This window comes from Apiospora hydei (assembly GCF_038363865.1).
Source record: "Apiospora hydei strain CBS 114990 chromosome Unknown utg000004l_segment0_segment0, whole genome shotgun sequence".
Taxonomy (NCBI): Eukaryota; Fungi; Ascomycota; class Sordariomycetes; order Amphisphaeriales; family Apiosporaceae; genus Apiospora; species Apiospora hydei.
Genome location: NW_027117363.1, coordinates 2,675,036 through 2,692,920, shown reverse-complemented (window position 1 = coordinate 2,692,920; position 17,885 = coordinate 2,675,036). Strand labels below are relative to the sequence as shown.

The following is a 17,885-nucleotide window of genomic DNA, read 5'->3' as shown; positions in this document are numbered from 1 at the left end:
CCAGCACGCACTCGACCTAAAGCTTATTATAGTCGTCGGAGGCCGCCCGAACAACCACGACTGCCAGCCAAGATGCATGCGAAAACACTGAGCTTCTCCGGGCGACACCGGACGGCCTCGAATGCCAGTACGACTTCTTTGCCCTTGTAAACACACGCATACCCTGGCCACCGCCATGACTGACCATGTTTCTCCTGCACCTAGGCAGTCGCTCGTCGCTCGACGGCGACGCGGATGACGACACCCTCGTGGTCGAGCCCGATCAGGGCAACGGTGAGTCTCATGGCGATGCCCAGGGTGTACCGCAAACTAAGCCAGCAGCGTAGTACTCATGCACATCATATCCCAGCTGCGACCGGGTGCCGATCTTAGTCGAGTGGTTCTGCCTACCTTCATCCTCGAGCCACGCAGTATGCTGGAGAGAATAACCAAGTGCGCAACCCCCCGATGCATCTTCACCGCCTCTGTGAGAGAGGACATCGCTAACTTGAACCCTGCTCTCCAGCTTCATGTGCCACCCCGAGATGCTCCTCGGCATTCCCGACCTGGAGAATCCAGTTGATCGCTTCGTTGGTGTAGTAAAGTTCTATCTCAGTGGCTGGCATATACGACCTCCGTTCGTTCACGCCCTCTTCTTGGCCACCTAGACTTTGCAACTTACCAATAATGTCAACAGGGGCGTCAAAAAGCCACTCAACCCCATCCTCGGCGAGATCTTTACATGTTACTGGGATCTACCTGACGACACGCGCGCCTACTACATCTCGGAGCAAACATCACACCATCCGCCCAAGTCCAGCTACTTCTATCTGGTTCCTGACCACCATATTCGAGTCGATGGCACCCTGAAGCCTAGGAGCAAGTTCTTGGGTAACTCTGCTGCCAGTATGATGGAAGGCACTGCAATACTCTCCCTGCTCAACCGGGGCAAAGACCCCAAGAAGGGCGAACGGTACATCTTGACGCAGCCCAACATGTATGCGCGCGGCATACTATTCGGCAAGATGAAGTATGAGCTGGGCGACCACAGCTTCGTGCGCTGTCCTGAACTGGGTCTTGTAGCCGACATAGACTTCAAGACGAAAGGCTGGGTAGGAGGGACTTACAACGCTATCGGCGGCACGATAAAGAATGAGCAGACTGGCGAGATCCTGTATGAGCTTTCTGGCTTGTGGAGCGATGAAATGTTCATCCGGGATGTCAGAGTAAGTTCCACGGCGAAGTCGTGGCGTAAGGCTCGTACTGACCGGTGTCCGCAGACTGGCCTCAAGGAGATGTTCTTCAACGGCGCCAAGGCAAGGCCAGCAAAGTACCAAGTCAGGCCACTTGAAGAACAGGATGAGCGTGAGTCACAAAAGCTATGGTACAACACGGCACAGGCGGTTCTGGACAAGAACCACGAGCTCGCTACTGATGAGAAAACGCGCGTGGAGGATATGCAGCGCGAGGAGGCCGCCAAACGCGCTGCAGAGAATGTTGAGTGGCACCCGCGACTATTCCGAAGGGTAAAGGGTGGTCCCGGCGGTGAAGAAGAAGGCGAGGAAGAACTGGAATGGATCATCAACGCAAAGATGTAGGTCAAGCGTCCTTGGTGGAGAGATTGAAGAGGCTGACAAAACTTCCTAGTGACGGTTCAACCCCCGCCAAGCAAGCCGAGCAGGCCATGGCCATCTACCCTGTGGTGGCAGGGCAGAAACCTTCGCAGCGCAACGTGATTCCGCCGCGTGCTTCTAGCGACCTTTCCCGAACAGTGTCTACGCAGAACAAGGATTTGATCGATGTCAGCCAAAGCCACGAATCCCCAGCTAGCCCGACGGCACTGAAGGACCCGGTCAGTGAAACGATAGCAGAAAAGCGCGGCAGCAAGCAGTCCGCCGACATCCGAGGGATGCTCGAGGGAACGGGCCGGAAATCAGATGGCCCACTCATCGACTTTGCCGGAGATATGAAGAAAGACCTTCCCAAGGATGGCTAGACGTATCGGATGCTCAAGAAAAACGAGGGCACGGAGCGAGACACAACGGATCCTTGAATGTCGCGTCCCGATGGCTTTTCAACCAACATGTCTAGCAACACTTGAGACGAGCCTTGATGTTACCGGATGTCTCTGCACATCCATGGCAGGGCATCATGTCAAACGGAATGGGGAAAGTTTTCTGCGCGTGTTAGAATTGGCCTCAGCGTTAGGTTCAACTTCTACAGGTAGAGTTTTGTACTGCATTGTTCTTACGAATGGATACCACAAGGTTTATCGACAGCAACGATTGGGTTTTGGCATTTGGGAGACGCATCAAGTAGTACTCTTTCAGTAATGATACAAAGCTCATAATTACAACCATTCGCTCTTGCAAATTCTTGATTCCCCCTTAAAGAGGGCCTTCTTCCCCAGAGCTACATGGATAGATACACTGACCAGAAAGAACGCCCGGTAATCATTCCATCCATCAAACGCCTTAAAATGTTGATTGGCACGCATTGCTATGCGAGCCTTCGAGGTAAAATAACCATGATTTAGCTATCTCGATCGCCAGAGAGTTTTGGTCGAATATCTCCCTGGGATTATTTCGCTATCTCTCCCTCTTTCTCAGACCCCTCTCTACCGTCGAAACGCAGTAAAGAGCGTTGGACCCTTATGTCAACTTGTCTGGGGTCTGCATTAATGTGTGTTGTTCTGTGTTTTCTTCATAGTCCCAGGTAGAGCCTTGTGTGGGTATGGCTTCAGTTGCGTCCGCTCGCTAAAAGATTCGGAAGCTAGATGCATTGATAGCGTTTTTTGTAGCGTTTTTGCAGCCCGTTCGTGACTGGTCCCCTATTGCCGACTAACGATTCTGTGTTCGTTCGTTCTTTCTCCCTTAGAACCTCCTCCGCGTCGGCTCCGGGCTGGGGCTGCGCGAGGCGCTCTTGTCGTCGCGGCCGCGCATCTTGAGCCACTTCTTGGTGGCGAGGGTGAGCTCGGTGTCGAGCTCGGGGAGGGGTTCTTGCGGTGGATGAAGTTGCAGAAGCCGCCGCGGACGCAGCCCTCGCCCGAGTTGAGGCGGCAGCAGGCCTCGCGGAAGTCGGTGACGGGGCTGAGCTCGCAGTAGATGGGCCGGCCGGCATACCAGCGCGAGTTGAGCTCGTCGCAGGCCTGCTGGGCCGAGTCCTCGTACTTGAAGCGGGCGTAGACGTTGCCGATCAGGTGGTCGTTGGTGTTGTCGCACACGACCAGCTCCTCGAGCTCGCCGTACTTGCACAGCTCGCACCACAGGTCCTCGTAGAAGGCGTCGAAGTGGTTCGCGCACTGCTCCGCCGTCAGCCGGTTGTGCGACTTGGTGTCGTGGGCCGGGTTCTGGTACATGGAGGGCAGCAGGATGGTCTGGCTGTACGAGGGCTTCACGTGCTTGCGCGAGCACCGGTCGCCGTGGCGGCACGCGCCGATCTTGTAGTAGAAGGAGCAGTTGACCTTGTCCTGCTCCGTTCCGAAGATGGAGGCGAGAAAGTTAGCCATTGTGAAATTACTAGGTCGATTGGCCGCGGCTGGCGCTGGGGGTTGGGATCGATGTGTTTCTTTCGGTCGGTCGGATCTTCTCGAGCTTGGGATTAAAATCTGCTGTCACGGTGTAGTATTTGGGGTTGACAGCGTTCAATTATTCGTTAAATTGGGTCGACGACTGAAAAGTTGTCGCGGTGTTGGGAAGAAAGATGGAATCTCGTGGTGGTGTCGCGATAAATTCAATGGGAAAGGCTGCGATTCAGAGCTTCGAGGCTGACAAACTTCGGACCCACCCACCAGGCACTAGCTGTGGCTGGAAAATTCCAACGCCACTTCGATCAGCAGATCCACTTGTATTAGGTAATTCTCCAATCCACCACCAACCAACCTTGTCGACTTCGAGGCAACTCTATCACCACCGCACCTTTTCTGATGCAGGATACTTAAGGACGCATGGTTCAAGCTGAAACATAGTATCCAGCTGGGGTCCTAATTTGAAGCTGGAAGAAGTCCTCCTTTAGTTAACTTCAACTTCACCCAATGACATGAGACCGACGGAAAAAGATCCTGAAATGAAACAAGATTGTTTCTTGCTCCGCCTGGAGTTTGCGATGTACCCCTGGTAATGAACACAGGCAGACCTCACCCAATAGGCAAAACAACTTGTAGTGTCTTTGGGCGAAGCTTCCAACCCAAAACTCAGCAAAACACACTATCGCAAATTGAGGGCTACATCATGCCTAGCGTTTATTCTGGCTGGGTCACAAACTGGGAGTCGGTATTCAATCCTGAGAATGAGAGCGAATGATAGCGAAGCAATGAAAGCAAAGAGACGGACGCGAATGAAAGGGGCCAATGAGGCCATAGGTTCCAAGAAGCCGGGCGTAGACAAAATTAGCCAGACCGGCGTCGCCTACAAGTTGCTAATAAGCCGGGCGTCCTTTCATACAACGTAAGACTCAAACATGCAGGCTTCATATACGGAACGATGTCAAGGCTAGGATTCAGCCTTATATTCTCTTCATTCCAGTCGAAGCCGGCCATTTTCGAATTGAAAAACAAATGAAGTCTCTGGGAGAAATCGCCGTGATTGGCTTTTTCCGCTGCACTTAAGCGCCGACGCTAGTGAGGGTGCAATACACTGTTTTGCAAACCAGTGCAGTTCATTTCAAGTGACTTTGTTGCCTTCTTTGGTATTTGATGTCTCCTGAGGCATCTATCTTGAACTAGGCGGCACCTGGCTGGCAATACATAGATTGTATAGCCCAACCCCCTGGTCGCTCTATGTTTATCAAATTTTCCTTCCCCTCATTCTCAACAACTTCTCTTCCCGCTCCTCGACGACATGCGTCACAACTTCGTCCCCGAACTGCTTCTCAACCTCCTCGAGTGACAACTGAGACGTCTCCGGGAAGAAGAAGTAGATGATCGGAACGAAAACCACACTCCAGCAGATGACCACCAGAAAGTATTTCCAGCCCACCGCCGCGAAGCCAATCGGTGCCGTCTGCAGTAGAATTATAGTGGCTTGACATATAGATCAGTATAATCCGAAAGTCATATAAGGGTAGAGAGTGAGAAAACACCCAACGTACCAGCGAACTGCCCAAACAATGAGAACCCCATCCCGATGGAGCGTATTTCCGTGGGGAAGATCTCCGAGATGTAAATGTACATGGTCGTGTCGCAAAACGTCCCCTGAAAGGCCAAGTAGAGAAAGATGAAAAAGACGCCCATGGCGTTTCCCGCCCTGTTGTCCGTGCCCGCGAAGCAGGCGATCATAGCCGCGAGGCAGGACGTGGTGATGATGATCCCAACAAAGCCGGTGATGAACATCCACCTGCGCGAGTTCACCTTGTCGTGGAGCCAGGCGCCGCCTGGGTTGTAGATCAGCGCTGCTGTAGTAATCCACAGGGCCGAGAGCAAAAGCGGCATGGATCCCTGTTGGCCTAGCCCTTCGTACAGGATAACAGCATAGTTATTCTTCGTAGCCATCCCGTTAGCCCAGCCAGTTCTATACGCACTTTCAGTGGTAACTCACAATAATAAGAGGCCCCCAAACTCGGCACCCCACTGCGTCAAGAACCCAATACCCATGCGCCTCCGATAACTCTTCTTCGACAAGACGGCCCGCCAGGGGTTCCCGCCCCACGCCATCAACTTCTGCCGGTCCAGCACGATCTGGTCCTGGATCTCGCGCAGCTCCTCCCGCGCCACCGCGTCGTCGGGGTCTTCAGCGGACCGACGAAGCCGCCGCAGCTCCGCCCACGCCTCGTCGTGCCGGTTCCGGGACACCAGCCAGCGCGGCGACTGCGGCAGCCACGGCGTCCCGGCCAGCAAGAAAAGGGGCGGCACGACCTGAAAACAAAGTGGGAACCGCCAGCCGAACGCCGCGTTCGGCGCGAAGTAGACGGCGTAGCCGATCCACGAGGCCAGCATGTACCCGAACACGAGGAAGATGGCGTGGTGGCCGACGAGCCAGCCGCGGCGGCGCGGGCTCGAGATCTCGCTCAGGTACATGGGCGTCACCGTCACCATGAGGCCGATGCACATGCCCATGATGAACCGGCCGGCTTGGAACATGGCGAGGTTCGCGGCGCCCCCTTGCAGGGCGCCGCCCAGGATGCCGAGTAGGCTCGCGATCTGCAGGTTGCGGATGCGGCCGAAGCGGTCGCCTGTCCGCATGACGGCGAGGCAGGCTACGGCGGCCCCGGCGCTCAGGAGGCCGTTGGCGGTCGCGATGGCAGGCGTCGTGACTTCGGCGTAGCCCGGCTCCCCCGTGGGAGGGAGGTCAAAGAAGGCATACCAGCCTGGCTGCCCAATGGTACTCGAGATGATAGACGCGCCATATCCGTAAGTCTAGCGGCGCAATATGAAAAGCTTTAGTTTCAGTGATGCGAGTCCATTACTTCGCACAGTTTGAGCCCACTTGCTTGAAAGAAAGGAGTCACTGACCATGGAGCCGAGTGCGGCAAAAGCAACGACATTGCGGTTATAGGCGCTCGTCTGGGCGGCGCCAGGGGACGACAGCATGGTAGAAGGAGCGGCAAATGATCTGAACGCTGTAAGTGATGACAGAAACTTCGACGGTCGAAAATACTCCTGATTCTATTCAACCTACCGGCGCCTTAAGTTTATCTCGACTCCAAGACGACATCAGCGATCTGCGTTGCAGATCTACAAACTCCGGCATATTTGGGGTAGACTATGCATCCCTAGCCCCATCTGAATACGACCCAAATACGCCATGACGGCGTGATGAGCACAACCAATACAAAAAGTGTAAGTGGTGGTTGTGCTGTCACTGAGACATCAAATCCTTACAAATTGTGGGCTCAGGAGGCACATCATTGGTGAACTGTCCTCAACCATGTAACCTCATTATGTCACTCCCAGTCTCACTGCATACTGCCGCTTCCGTAAGACAAGAGAGGGGAAAGGGAAGGGAAACCCCTCAAACGAAGATTCGATAGCAAACTGTTTCCTCCCCAATGACTGATCGCCATAGACCTGCAAACATGTGTACTTTGTAGCCGCATATTTCACCCCCCTCCCTTTAGCTACTCGGCATCTTCGAGATGGAGTCGTTAAAGTTATCCAGCGGCGCGTCCGCCTTGATCCCATCCCACAGCGCGTCAATCCTCCGCGCCGCCTCCGCGCCCAACGGGCCCTTCTGGATCCACCCGGCCGCCTCCCTGAACAACTCGGGCTTCACGCCCCCAATCAAAATGCGGTCCCCGAACTCGCCCCGGAGCGCCGAGTTGCAGCACACCCACCGGTACGCCAGCTCGCCCTGCGAGACCCCCTCGTCCCGCGCGATGGCCGCCCACGCGTCCAGCGCGTCCAGGTAGCTCGGCTTGGCGTACAGGCCCATGTAGACCTGGCCCAGGTAGCTGTTGGGGTCCCAGCGGCCCGTGCCCGCGCCCGTCTCGAAAACGGTCCGGGTCTTGGTCAGGAACCCGCCCGCGATCGGGCTGTACGCGTAGAAGGCCATGTTGTGCTTGCGCAGGACGGGCAGGAGCTCCGTCTCGGCGCGGCGCGCGACGGCCGAGTAGGTCCCCTGGAAGACCGTTGGTAGTATGTAGCCCTTCTCCTTGCAGACGCGGACGACGTCTTTCACCTCGTGAGGAAGGAAGTTGGACAGACCGAACTTCTTGAAGGCGCCTTCTTTGTAAAGGGCGTCGATTCCCGATAGCGTGTCCTCGAGCGAGCAACGGTGCTCTGGGGAATGGAGATAGTACACGTTTACCTGCCAACGGCTCGTTAGCATCACAGAGTGCTGGACTAACTACCTTAGTGAACTTCGAGGTTGCTAATGGACTCACACTCTTAGTCTTGAGCTTCTCGAGGCTCTCTCTCCCCGCCTTGATGACAACGTCTCCAGTCGCGACCGTCGGCCCCATAGTTTCCGAAACCTTGGTGTCCACGAGAAAGCATGACGCGGCCCCGGCCTGGCCGAGCAGTTCCTCCGATTTCCCATAGTTCTGGGCCGTGTCGATATCGGCGATGTTGAGGTCTTGCAGAGCCTCGAGCCAGGTTTCGGTAAGCTCTGGCGTGGCCGCCCAGAGCCCCGTCGCGCCCCAGACAATCTTGACGTCGGTGGAAGACATGGTTTTCCCCGGATATGTAGGTGCGTTCTGTCGAATGTACAATCAGTATCGATATTGCTGTGACACAGCGAATAGACAAGCTTCTTTAGTGCTGGTGTCGAGAAGGTAGGTGGACGGACGTTGGAAGTAACTCCAACTAAGAAATAGACTGACCAGTAGCCTCCAAATATCATTCAACCCTAGGCCTACTATTGACCGACTTGGAACCCAGTTTCTCCAGAAACAAGAATCCTTCAGAAAAAACAAAACAAAAAAAAACAATAGATGCAACTTAAGAAAGGCTGTCAAGAAACAACAATATCATAAGGCTTCTATGCGCTTAAGATCTTAGCTACATACCCGACAGGAAGGAGGTGCCACTACTTATAGCCGAATTTCTCGGGTAACACTATAACTTACTATATCACGCCACTATACCCAACTCGAGCAATGCTATGGACATGTCCAACAAAAAGTGGGCTTTTCCGGCAAGTGAGTCACTTCCCGGCGTTAACTTCACAGTAAGCTTGAATTTCTACCTGCTGCATCCATTGATATGCACAAAAGTCCCCAAACGTAACCGCCTAAACGCCGTATTCACTCAACCGCACACGACATGCATATATTATTCCAGCACAACCCAGGATTAGGATCGACAGGACTGCACCGTACTGCACTGTGCCGTACTGCACTACGCCGTATTGCGCTACAACGTCGCATCCTCCTCCTTTCATGGAGCACCGCCACCTGTTCCTTCTGCTGACACCCCCTCCGCCTCTTCTTTAAGCTGCTGGTATCGGGCATTACGCCTGATTAGAATGGCTTCCATGCTGTGCACCTCGACCTTGAGCCATTGCACCACGTCCCACAGCCTGTCGAACGACTGCCCCAGCTCAAAGTGGCGCGCTCGGATATCTGCGATCTTCAGCATCGTATCGGCCAAGACGACGGTGCTCCCAGCCACCTCCGCTCGGAGAAGGTCGGTCTCGCGGCGGGCCTCCTCCAGCTCCTGCGCCAATGCTGTGTAATTTTTGTCCGCTGACATGGCCGTTTTGATTCTCTTCTTTGATGTTGTTTGTGTTGCATGTGGTGTTGTATGAGGATATGAAATACTAAAATCGGGGACAGTCGGCAAAAGTTAAACACTGCCCCTTTATATACACGCTCGGCATAGGCCCGGTAAGTGCATGTAAAGGGTTAAATCAATTTCTGTGACATGATTAGTAGCGCATTTTGTGTTGTCTTTGTTACGATGACAGAGCGAAGAAAAGGCATTTTGAGTTAGGTTCAACCATTGCATTGAACGAAAAAACAGCCACGTGTGACAGCCTGGGTCTCTCGTATAGTCAAAACAAAGTTTATTAGGTCTTTTGGGGTATTAAGCTAGCATAATAATACAGTATGCCGATATCTCATACTCATAGTACAGTGATCTTGGGCGTCTTGAAAACACTCCACTGGTTGCCATTCTCAGGAACACCAAAGGGGTTCAAGGCAGCAAAACGCATTCTAAGCAGAAAGGAAGGAACCAAGGTCAGCCCAGCTCATTATACACATTCAAAAGGCAGAAGAAGGGGGGGATTTTCAAGGACTCACGTGTAGTTGCCCGACTTGATCTTCTCGCCGTTGCCGAGCTTGCCCTCGGGCCACCAGTACTCGTGGTTGAGTTGCAGCTGGGCCTGGTCGGCGTTGCGGTGAGCCCAGGTGACTGGGAACGTGACCGTGATGTTGGGGTAGTCGACCGAGCCCGTCGACTTGTCGATACCGTGCACCGTGCCGACGTAGCCGTTCTCGCCGGCCTTCAAGGGCCACTTCCACTCGCGCTCGGTCCAGTTCTCCTCGAAGATCTGGGTACGCACTGTCAGCAGTTGCTACGCATGTCATTGAATCGATAGATAGATGAAAACTTACATCCCATCGGATCTGGGCAGATCCCCACTTGAGACGAGCAGTAATGCGCGGGAAGTCAAGATCCTCCTCACTGAGATCAAAGGAGTAGATCGACTTGTCGGAAATGGACGTGTTGTCGGGGCCAGAGACGGCAACAGGGTAGTCCTTGCGGAAGATGGGGGAAATGACCTCCTTAAGGTTGGCGCCAAGGCCGAAGTAGGGGACCGAGAGCTCCTCGCCGTTGCTGCCGTTGATGCGGATGTTGCCGCTGTAGGCCGGCAGCGCCGCCGCGTTCCAGCCGAGCTTGTCCGGGTTGTCGAAGTGGACCTCGACCACCTTGCTCTCGCCGGGCTTCAGGGTGAAGGGCTCGGGAAGGCGCGTCACAATGGCGTCGAGCTGGATGGCCTTGAGGTTCTTCCGGGGCTTGATGCGGCAGTCGTCGGCGGCGGCGCACTCGTACGTCTCGAAGCCCGCTGCGGGAGCGTGCGAAAAGGTGTAGACGATGTTCTCCTTGCCGTTGTTGGTCAGCTCCACCTGGTGATAGCGGTTGAAGTAGTGCGTGTCGTTCAGGCCCATCGCGTCGAACTCGAGCTGCGTATCGTAGTTGAGCACCTTCCAGGCGTCGACGAGGCCGGTTCCGACCTGCTCAACGGGCGCTGTGAAGTTGTAGTCGGTGTTGGCGCCATCGTACCATGGCAGTTGCTGGCCGCTGCTGATGATGCGGCGGCCCAGAGCGCGAGCCCACTCCTTTCCGTGGGCCGCACGGCCTCCGAACTGGCTGACCCATAGAGCGGCCACGCCGGCAACGTAGGGGCAAGCCATGGATGTACCTGAAAGGATGGAGTACGAATTGTCGAGGTAAGTGCTGTAGATCTTACCACCAGGGGCACCGACATCAGGCTTGACTGTCAGGTCGTTCCCGGCACCCCACGTGGTGAAGTCGCTCGCCTTTCCGCCGGCTGCCCAGTCAACGAAAGTGACGTTGTCGCCGTCCTTGACTGGCAGCTTGTCTGACGCGATAGATGCCACGGCAAGCACGTTCTTTCCCGAGGCACCGGTGCTGCCGAAGAAAGGACCAGCGCTGCCTTCGTTGCCGGCCGAGATGGAGACGAAGATGCCCTCGTCGACCAGCCTGTCGGCGACGACGGCCCAGGCGTTGTGCGGCCACCCGTTGAAGTTACCTATGCTGCAGGTGATGATGTCAACGCCGTCCTCGGCGGCCATGAGGAATGCCTCAATGACCGTCGCGTCGTCCGATTCAGGCCCGTCGGCGTCTGAGAAGACTTTGTACATCCGAATATTCGACTTGGGCGCCACACCACTCCAATACTCGTTCTCGCCGGCCACAATACCCGCGACGTGGGTTCCGTGACCACCGTTGTCCATGGGGTCCTCGTCTGGGTGCTTCTCCAGGCCGGGTCGCCAGTGGATATCACCGACCAAGTCATAACCACCAGTGACTTTGCACTCTGGGCCAAAGCAACCACCCAGCTGCACCATACATAAGAGCCGTCAGCATGACTGTACAACAAACAATCTTGATCAGAAATGACAGAGGGACAGATACTCACCGCAGGATGTGTCCACCAGACACCTGTATCGACGATGCCGACAAGCGCGCCCTCGCCGAGCACGCCGGCCGTGTGCAGCTTAGCGACACCAGTGGAGTTGTGAACAACATAGTCAAGATCCTTGTAGGCCCCGACCTTCTCGGCCTGGCGGGCCATGGGGTCGAGGGTGACAATGTTGTTGCGCCAGACGCGGGCGACCTCGGGCAGGGCATTCAGGCCGTCAAAGTCAAACGCCTCGGTCTCAATGCTGGCGCCCGAGAAGACGGCGCTGTTGAAGGACTTGCGCACGCGGATGTCGCCCTTGCTGGCGAGGCTGTCGCGGGCCCGCAGCGCATTGCCTCCGGCACCCGAGGTGTACTCGACAATGTACTCGTTTGGCCGGGCGGCCTGGGCGATGGCGGCACTCACCACAAGGCCTAGGAGACGCATCGTGGGCAGTCAAGTACTAATGATGCTAACCCGACGGTAATGATGCGATGACCAAAAAGAATGAGATGGGGGACTGGAGGGAGAGTCACGATGATTGAAGAGGTGCAGTCCGGGGAATATAAGTAATCACATCATCTGGAAATTAGGATATGCAGGCACACATGCGCCTGCCAACCAATTCCCTGCATAGAAACGGCAGGCACGGCCGAGATGGCCTGAATTGTCGTGTCGCGCTTGCCCTTGTCGTTGCGCCAAGAGGAGGGACAGTAGAAACTTCAGATGCAGCTGCTGTGTCGGGTCTAGCAGCGACGGGCAGAACTGGCAAGACTGGCAATAAACCACAAAAACCCGTGCCACCGGTTCACGGAGTCTCGTCCGATATTTACACCTTCCGTCTTAAGCAACCGTGGACCTTGCCTAGCTCTGCTTGGCGTGCCCTCTGCAGCCTTGGCGTCGACAGGATGGTCTTATCTCCTGCATTGCATGGTCACATCGGGGCTGGTAGCCGAACCTACCTGTGTTGCATTAATATCCTCCCTCACGTTTGCAGTAAACAATATAGTGTCACCTACCGGGGGTCCAGAGTCTCAATTTACCCCCCGGTTAAACGGGATGGGGATTCTGGGTGGGAAAGAATGCGGTCGTCATGAAAGACGGCACAACAAGTAAACACAACAGCGCGCTCATGATGGTCAATTGCTTGACTAATACGCTCGGTATCGCGAGTCATATCCACCTACCGCTGAACGGAGAATACATAAAAATGCAGTATCCCCTTTGATTACGATATACGGCTTGAACAGTGCAACCGCTCTCTGGACGAATTAGAAGATTGCATGCCTTCGGATGGTGAAAGTTTACGCCGTCGAGGATTTGACATTCTATTGGTTACCTTCGCTGTTATATTTATCAAAAGTTCTCTACCCTTTGAGCCGTGTTCTGTAATCAGGGAGACAAACATGGCGAGGCTTCGGCGCATGGTGAAGACTTCTACCGTCAACTCTGTTCATACTGAGTTCTTCCCAAGGGTATTTCCACGTTGTCCTTTCCTTGGCATGGCATCAGGTAGGTTAGGATCGTACCGTGCGAACTTTCAAACAAAGTCTAATGACTCGTCTGATGTGTGGTCTAATCGTTGTATTCTCCGTTTTTGGGCCACCGGGTGTTTTGCTACATTCCAAGAGTTAACCAGAGTGAGGAAAGAGCACAGACTATACGGTGGCAAAGGAAGACATGATTAGTCATTAACGCTGCACATATCATGACGAGCGGTTGTGAGAGAAAGAGGTTGAAGTCTCGAGGTTTAGAAGCAGCGGTACAATTTGTGTTGCTAGCAAAGAAGGGATAGTGATACGTCTATTTTTGCCCCTTAGTTTCCTAATGGTCCTTTTATCATCTGCCCTGAGAGTAGAAACCAGACCCAATCCGCATAGTACGCTGGTAATAAATACTCGCTTGGGATATACTTTCCCTAGCATATGAGATCGGCAAGTGACTATATGTCTCCTCTTATATCAGCCGATTCTGAGGCTCTCTTCAAAGTGAATACCAGGCACAAACTACTGTCATAGAATCTAACAGTCAGAGCTGCTGATAACAGAGACTATAAGTTCCGCTGATAGCCAAAGCCAGTTCCCAAATCTTATAGATTGTAGTCATGGGTATATCCTCGCGGGCAGGCTATAACGTATGAAGTGGCTGGCCAAAAGACGAAAGGGACATTCAAGTGTTTTATTGTTTATATGTAACGCAGGCAAAGCTACACAAAAATCAACTTGAAGTTCCTATGTTCATTATTGTCATGCCTCGATCCCTTCTTGACGCTGTATCCACAGGCCTATCATCCTTCGCTTCCCTCGTCGAATCATCAGATAACTACCGAAGTACAGTAACATGAGGACGCTCCGGCACCGATTCGATCCCCCATATATCACCACTATCACCAGTACCCAACATCCTCTCCGAAACGCTCGCCATCGCTCTCTTGTCCGTCGACTCCCGCTGCTCCTGGCAACCTGCCGCCGCCGTCCTCACCAGCAGCCTAGGATGGTCCTTCTCCCCGATATCCAGCGACGCCAGCTCCGCGTGCTGCGACCCGGCCCGCATGACCGGGATCGCCTTGTCGCAGTCGGTCCACTCCCCCAGGCCCAGTCCCTCGTGCGCGAGCCGCTGCAGCTGCAGCGTGTGGTTCGTGTTCCACTCGAGCCGCGAGTAGGGGTCCAGCCGGCACCGCTTCTGTATGCACGCCGCGAGGGACTCGAGCGTCATATTGACCGTCGTGATGAGGATGCAGGCCGCGACGATGAAGAAGAGGCCGAAGACGCTGAACGAGGCGTGGGCGGAGCTGCGGATCTTCTATAAAACGGCGATGATAATCACGGTCAGTTTTGTTGGCCCAGCCAAGTTTCTATGACGATATTGCGTGCGGATGCCTCGCCGTAGGCGAATTCCGTTTCGATAGTGCACAATCAGTGCGTCAAAAAGAGTAGAAAAAGGGGGCTGCTTACCTGGCTCTCACACATCTTGTACTCCTCTGTGTTGTTAGGCGCCTGTACCCACGGAGCCACGTCCGGGTTCGAGACCCCGGCGGCGCTATCGACGAAGCCCTTCTGCCACGCGGCCAGCGACACCTGGAACCAGTACTGCACGTCCCTCTGCCACTGGTCATCCGGCAGCGGCCCCTGGTAGGCCGTGACCATGGACCTCCGGGACTGGAGGGCATCCAGTTTCAAAGCCTGGACCGCCGTCTGGATCGGCCCGCCCTGGGCCGAGAAGCCGGCCCTCTTGGACCACAGCAGCCGCTGGGCACCCGCCTCGTCAAAGAGCTCGTAGCCCAGCCTGTTCATGTCCGCCACGCCGCTCATGGGTGTACACACTCTTCCGCCGCTCGGGTGGTTCGGATTGCACACCTGCTGTTGCTGGACACAGGCCAGGACTGACGCCGGCTTCTCTTGGACGTACAGACGGGGCAAAGCTTTCCCGGTCGATGGGCCTGGGTAGTTTCCGACGTAGCGTCCCGCCCGGTACCAGTCGTCGGTGATGTTCCCCAAGAAAAGCACATCGTTGGAGGACAGGAAGTAGAGCGATAGATCGGCGTCAGACCGTCTAAGTTGCGGGATGGGATCGACGTAGGACACATCGCGGTCGAGAGAACCGTTTTGGTACCAAGCCGCCGTAGTGCTGTAGTGATATGAATGAGCCCAAACATTAGGTATAGAAAAAGGAAATTCAGGGTTTTCGTAGTCACTGGAAGTATGTAGGGGGGTCAATTGACCGAACAAAGGGGCAAAAGGAGAACTTACGATAAGGTATAATCGAAATTCGACCTGCTGATGTTCACCCCCTTCCGGGTACTACCATACTTGTCGGGGTATTGATATGTCCAATTGAGCCCCTCGGCAAGATTCTTCCCATAGTGATACAGCTTCCAGGGCGCTCCCGACGTCTCGTTATACTGAGAAGTGAAGCCGTTGGTGACGAGCGGTGAGCAATGCACCGTCTTCCTGAACTGCCATCTCTCGTTGCTTGGTGCGTTGATGCCGAAGTCGTCGTGGCTGTCCATAAGGCCGGTGTCGAGCAGCAGGCTGCTGTTGGTCCTCGTGCAGATGCTGGGGTCGAAGGGGCAGCTGGCGTTGGCCGTGGTGGTGAAGAGCATATTCTTCTTGACGTAGGTGCCGCAGTCCAGGGGGCTCGGCGGACCGTTGATGGCATAGCACTGCTGCGCGTAGTTGGCCGCCAGACTGACGCCCCTGGACATATAAGGGTTGAGGATCTGCAAGATGTCGACGGCCGAACGGCCACGGTTGTCGTTCCCTATAACGCCACAAGACGAGCTCAATATAAGGACCTCGGAGCTGGTTGCAATTTTAGCGGCAAAGATGCTGGCGGTGGTGAAGCCGCCCATAAGAGCGGCGGTAAGAGCGAGCAACGGCATGAGTCTCCGCAGCGAGCGTCTCTTGTTCTTGCGCCAGGCCCACGAGAGTCGAAGTAGCGTGCTGAGGCCACTGAAGGGACCGCCATTGTTACGGAGGATGGCCTGGCGTTGGTGGTGAAGGGCGTCTCTGGGCTCGTTTGTCGAGTACAGGTGATGAGCCGTGAAGCAGATGATGCCCCACAGATTCGCGGTTGAGACGGTGACGAGGAATGCGACAAAGGCAATGACGAGGTTGGCGTTGGCCTGGGTCAGGGTGAGGCTGCTCCCCAGCACGCTTCCTTGCGACCAGTTCGTCCAAAAGCCTACGTACACCGGGTAAGGCGAGCTAGGACTATGCACGAGTTTGTCCATTTGGAAACACAGTAAGGCGGGCTGGGAAGAGGAAGCCCCTTCAAACTATCTACTGGCTCCAGCTGTCTGGCTTATAAGGGCCGGCGGCTTTTGTGTGCAGTGACATCACGTCAACCCGTGCAACCGCCCACCCATCCACAGTCTAGAGCTCCTATACGCATTCCGCCAACCCTTAACTGCAGTAATATCACATATCATATGATCTGGAGTGGTGTTTCTATCTTCGTGGTTCTTCATTGATTCGCCGAGACGCGACACGAGTCAGGGCTCTGCAGATTTCTGGATTGGACCCTTGCAGCCCTCCCCTGACTTGATCTTAACCAGTGTCACCCATCAACCAAGAATCCAACTGCCGAGCATATAGCCAAGCAATCAGATATGGAAGGCCTACTGGCTTCAGCTTGCTGATAGGGCTGGAGCATGTCCAGCCGCCCTGGCTTACATCAGCACTAGTTCTTTACCCCTTGCGTTATTGTTATCTAGTGGAGATGGTTTCATCAGTCTGACGATGTTTATCTGCAGGCGATTATGTACTCCGAATCGCATTGACGTGGTAGTATGGGGGCTAATCTCCCCAAAGAGACTCAGCATAGTGACAGGGTATAGAGTGCAACTGGTAAACGATAAGGTTAAAATACCACGTGGACGGCTAACGGCACAGTACCAAGATGCAGCCACGTCCTTTACGACCCCCTGCATTCCCCGGCATTGTACTCGAAGGCTCCATCCTCGAACGGCTTGGAGGACTCGGACCCTTGGAGTCCTCGTATCCCGCATATCGCTAATTTCAACCCTTGTACCATCGCAGGGACTGAAGTCTGTAGGTGTGAATGAAGAACGGTGCAAAGAGATCCGATTATCGATCTAGATGACCTCGCGATTCAAATGACGACCTATGAAGCATGCCCATACGCCTGTCCGCCTTTCCCATCTCTCCATATCTTGCTCTCACAACTCCAACCGATAAAACACCGTCCCCTCCGGATGCCGCGACCCCTCACCCCCAGCCCCAGCCGCAACCTCATAATACGGTTCCTCCAGCACCGCGAACCCCACCCGCTCGTACATGCGCCGCGCCTCCGCCATGTGCGCCAGCGTGTCCAGCACGACCTCGTCGTAGCCCTTGGCCCGCGCCTCCGCCAGCACCGCCGCGAACAGCGCGCGGCCCAGCCGGCGTCCGCGCGCCGCCGGGTCGACGTACAGGCGCTTGATCTCGGCCCTCCTCTTCCTTCTCCCCTTCCTCGTGCTGCCGTCGGCGGCGGCGTCTTCTTCGGGGACGTCGGGGAGGGCCCGTAGCGCCACACACCCTACCGCTTCTGGTTTGGTGTCCTTCACTTTCCCTTCCGTGTCGTGACTGTGACTGCGAACCACTAAGAGTAGCGCACCATCCGGCGGCCCGTACTTGCCCGGCAGCCCCGCGAGCTCCGCCGCGTAGTTCTGGTAAGCGAGATCGATCCCGAGGGAGTCGGTGTACGCCGTAAACAAGCGGGCCACCGCCGCGACGCGCTCCGGGTCTTCGGCGCCGACACGGACGATCTCGAAGCCGTCGGGGGTGACATTGGGTTTGCTCAGGGCTTGGCCAACATCACCTGAGGCCATGGTCCAGACCGCCGTGTTGGGTCCCTCAAAGTATGTGCGCGTGTTCAATT

At 55.2% G+C, this 17,885-nt stretch overlaps 8 protein-coding genes across 8 annotated transcripts; 1 reads left to right on the top strand and 7 right to left on the bottom strand.

The window, feature by feature from the left end:
- Positions 1-72: 72 nt before the first annotated feature.
- PG997_003347 (Oxysterol-binding protein-like protein OBPalpha) lies at positions 73-1,975 on the top strand (the record flags this gene model as incomplete). The annotated part of the gene is made up of 7 exons (XM_066807662.1): positions 73-127; positions 205-273; positions 327-432; positions 506-616; positions 677-1,205; positions 1,260-1,573; positions 1,627-1,975. 7 exons carry the CDS (start codon positions 73-75, stop codon positions 1,973-1,975), a joined length of 1,533 nt encoding a protein of 510 aa, XP_066671280.1.
- Positions 1,976-2,809: 834 nt separating this feature from the next.
- On the bottom strand, positions 2,810-3,487 carry PG997_003346 (splicing factor U2AF 23 kDa subunit; the record flags this gene model as incomplete). Its single annotated transcript, XM_066807661.1, has 1 exon — positions 2,810-3,487. One exon carries the CDS (start codon positions 3,485-3,487, stop codon positions 2,810-2,812), a length of 678 nt encoding a protein of 225 aa, XP_066671279.1.
- Positions 3,488-4,763: 1,276 nt separating this feature from the next.
- Positions 4,764-6,505, bottom strand: PG997_003345 (mfs sugar transporter; the record flags this gene model as incomplete). Its single annotated transcript, XM_066807660.1, has 4 exons — positions 4,764-4,999; positions 5,068-5,486; positions 5,535-6,331; positions 6,428-6,505. The coding sequence occupies 4 exons, from the start codon at positions 6,503-6,505 to the stop codon at positions 4,764-4,766; spliced, it is 1,530 nt and encodes a 509-aa protein (XP_066671278.1).
- A 523-nt stretch (positions 6,506-7,028) lies between these two features.
- On the bottom strand, positions 7,029-8,082 carry PG997_003344 (uncharacterized protein; the record flags this gene model as incomplete). The annotated part of the gene is made up of 2 exons (XM_066807659.1): positions 7,029-7,721; positions 7,798-8,082. 2 exons carry the CDS (start codon positions 8,080-8,082, stop codon positions 7,029-7,031), a joined length of 978 nt encoding a protein of 325 aa, XP_066671277.1.
- Positions 8,083-8,791: 709 nt separating this feature from the next.
- On the bottom strand, positions 8,792-9,106 carry PG997_003343 (uncharacterized protein; the record flags this gene model as incomplete). The annotated part of the gene is made up of 1 exon (XM_066807658.1): positions 8,792-9,106. One exon carries the CDS (start codon positions 9,104-9,106, stop codon positions 8,792-8,794), a length of 315 nt encoding a protein of 104 aa, XP_066671276.1.
- Positions 9,107-9,479: 373 nt separating this feature from the next.
- On the bottom strand, positions 9,480-11,951 carry PG997_003342 (uncharacterized protein; the record flags this gene model as incomplete). The annotated part of the gene is made up of 4 exons (XM_066807657.1): positions 9,480-9,570; positions 9,658-9,908; positions 9,973-11,442; positions 11,523-11,951. 4 exons carry the CDS (start codon positions 11,949-11,951, stop codon positions 9,480-9,482), a joined length of 2,241 nt encoding a protein of 746 aa, XP_066671275.1.
- A 1,875-nt stretch (positions 11,952-13,826) lies between these two features.
- On the bottom strand, positions 13,827-16,236 carry PG997_003341 (uncharacterized protein; the record flags this gene model as incomplete). Its single annotated transcript, XM_066807656.1, has 3 exons — positions 13,827-14,306; positions 14,459-15,131; positions 15,254-16,236. The coding sequence occupies 3 exons, from the start codon at positions 16,234-16,236 to the stop codon at positions 13,827-13,829; spliced, it is 2,136 nt and encodes a 711-aa protein (XP_066671274.1).
- Positions 16,237-17,184: 948 nt separating this feature from the next.
- On the bottom strand, positions 17,185-17,835 carry PG997_003340 (uncharacterized protein; the record flags this gene model as incomplete). The annotated part of the gene is made up of 1 exon (XM_066807655.1): positions 17,185-17,835. The coding sequence occupies one exon, from the start codon at positions 17,833-17,835 to the stop codon at positions 17,185-17,187; it is 651 nt and encodes a 216-aa protein (XP_066671273.1).
- Between the last annotated feature and the right edge of the window lie 50 nt (positions 17,836-17,885).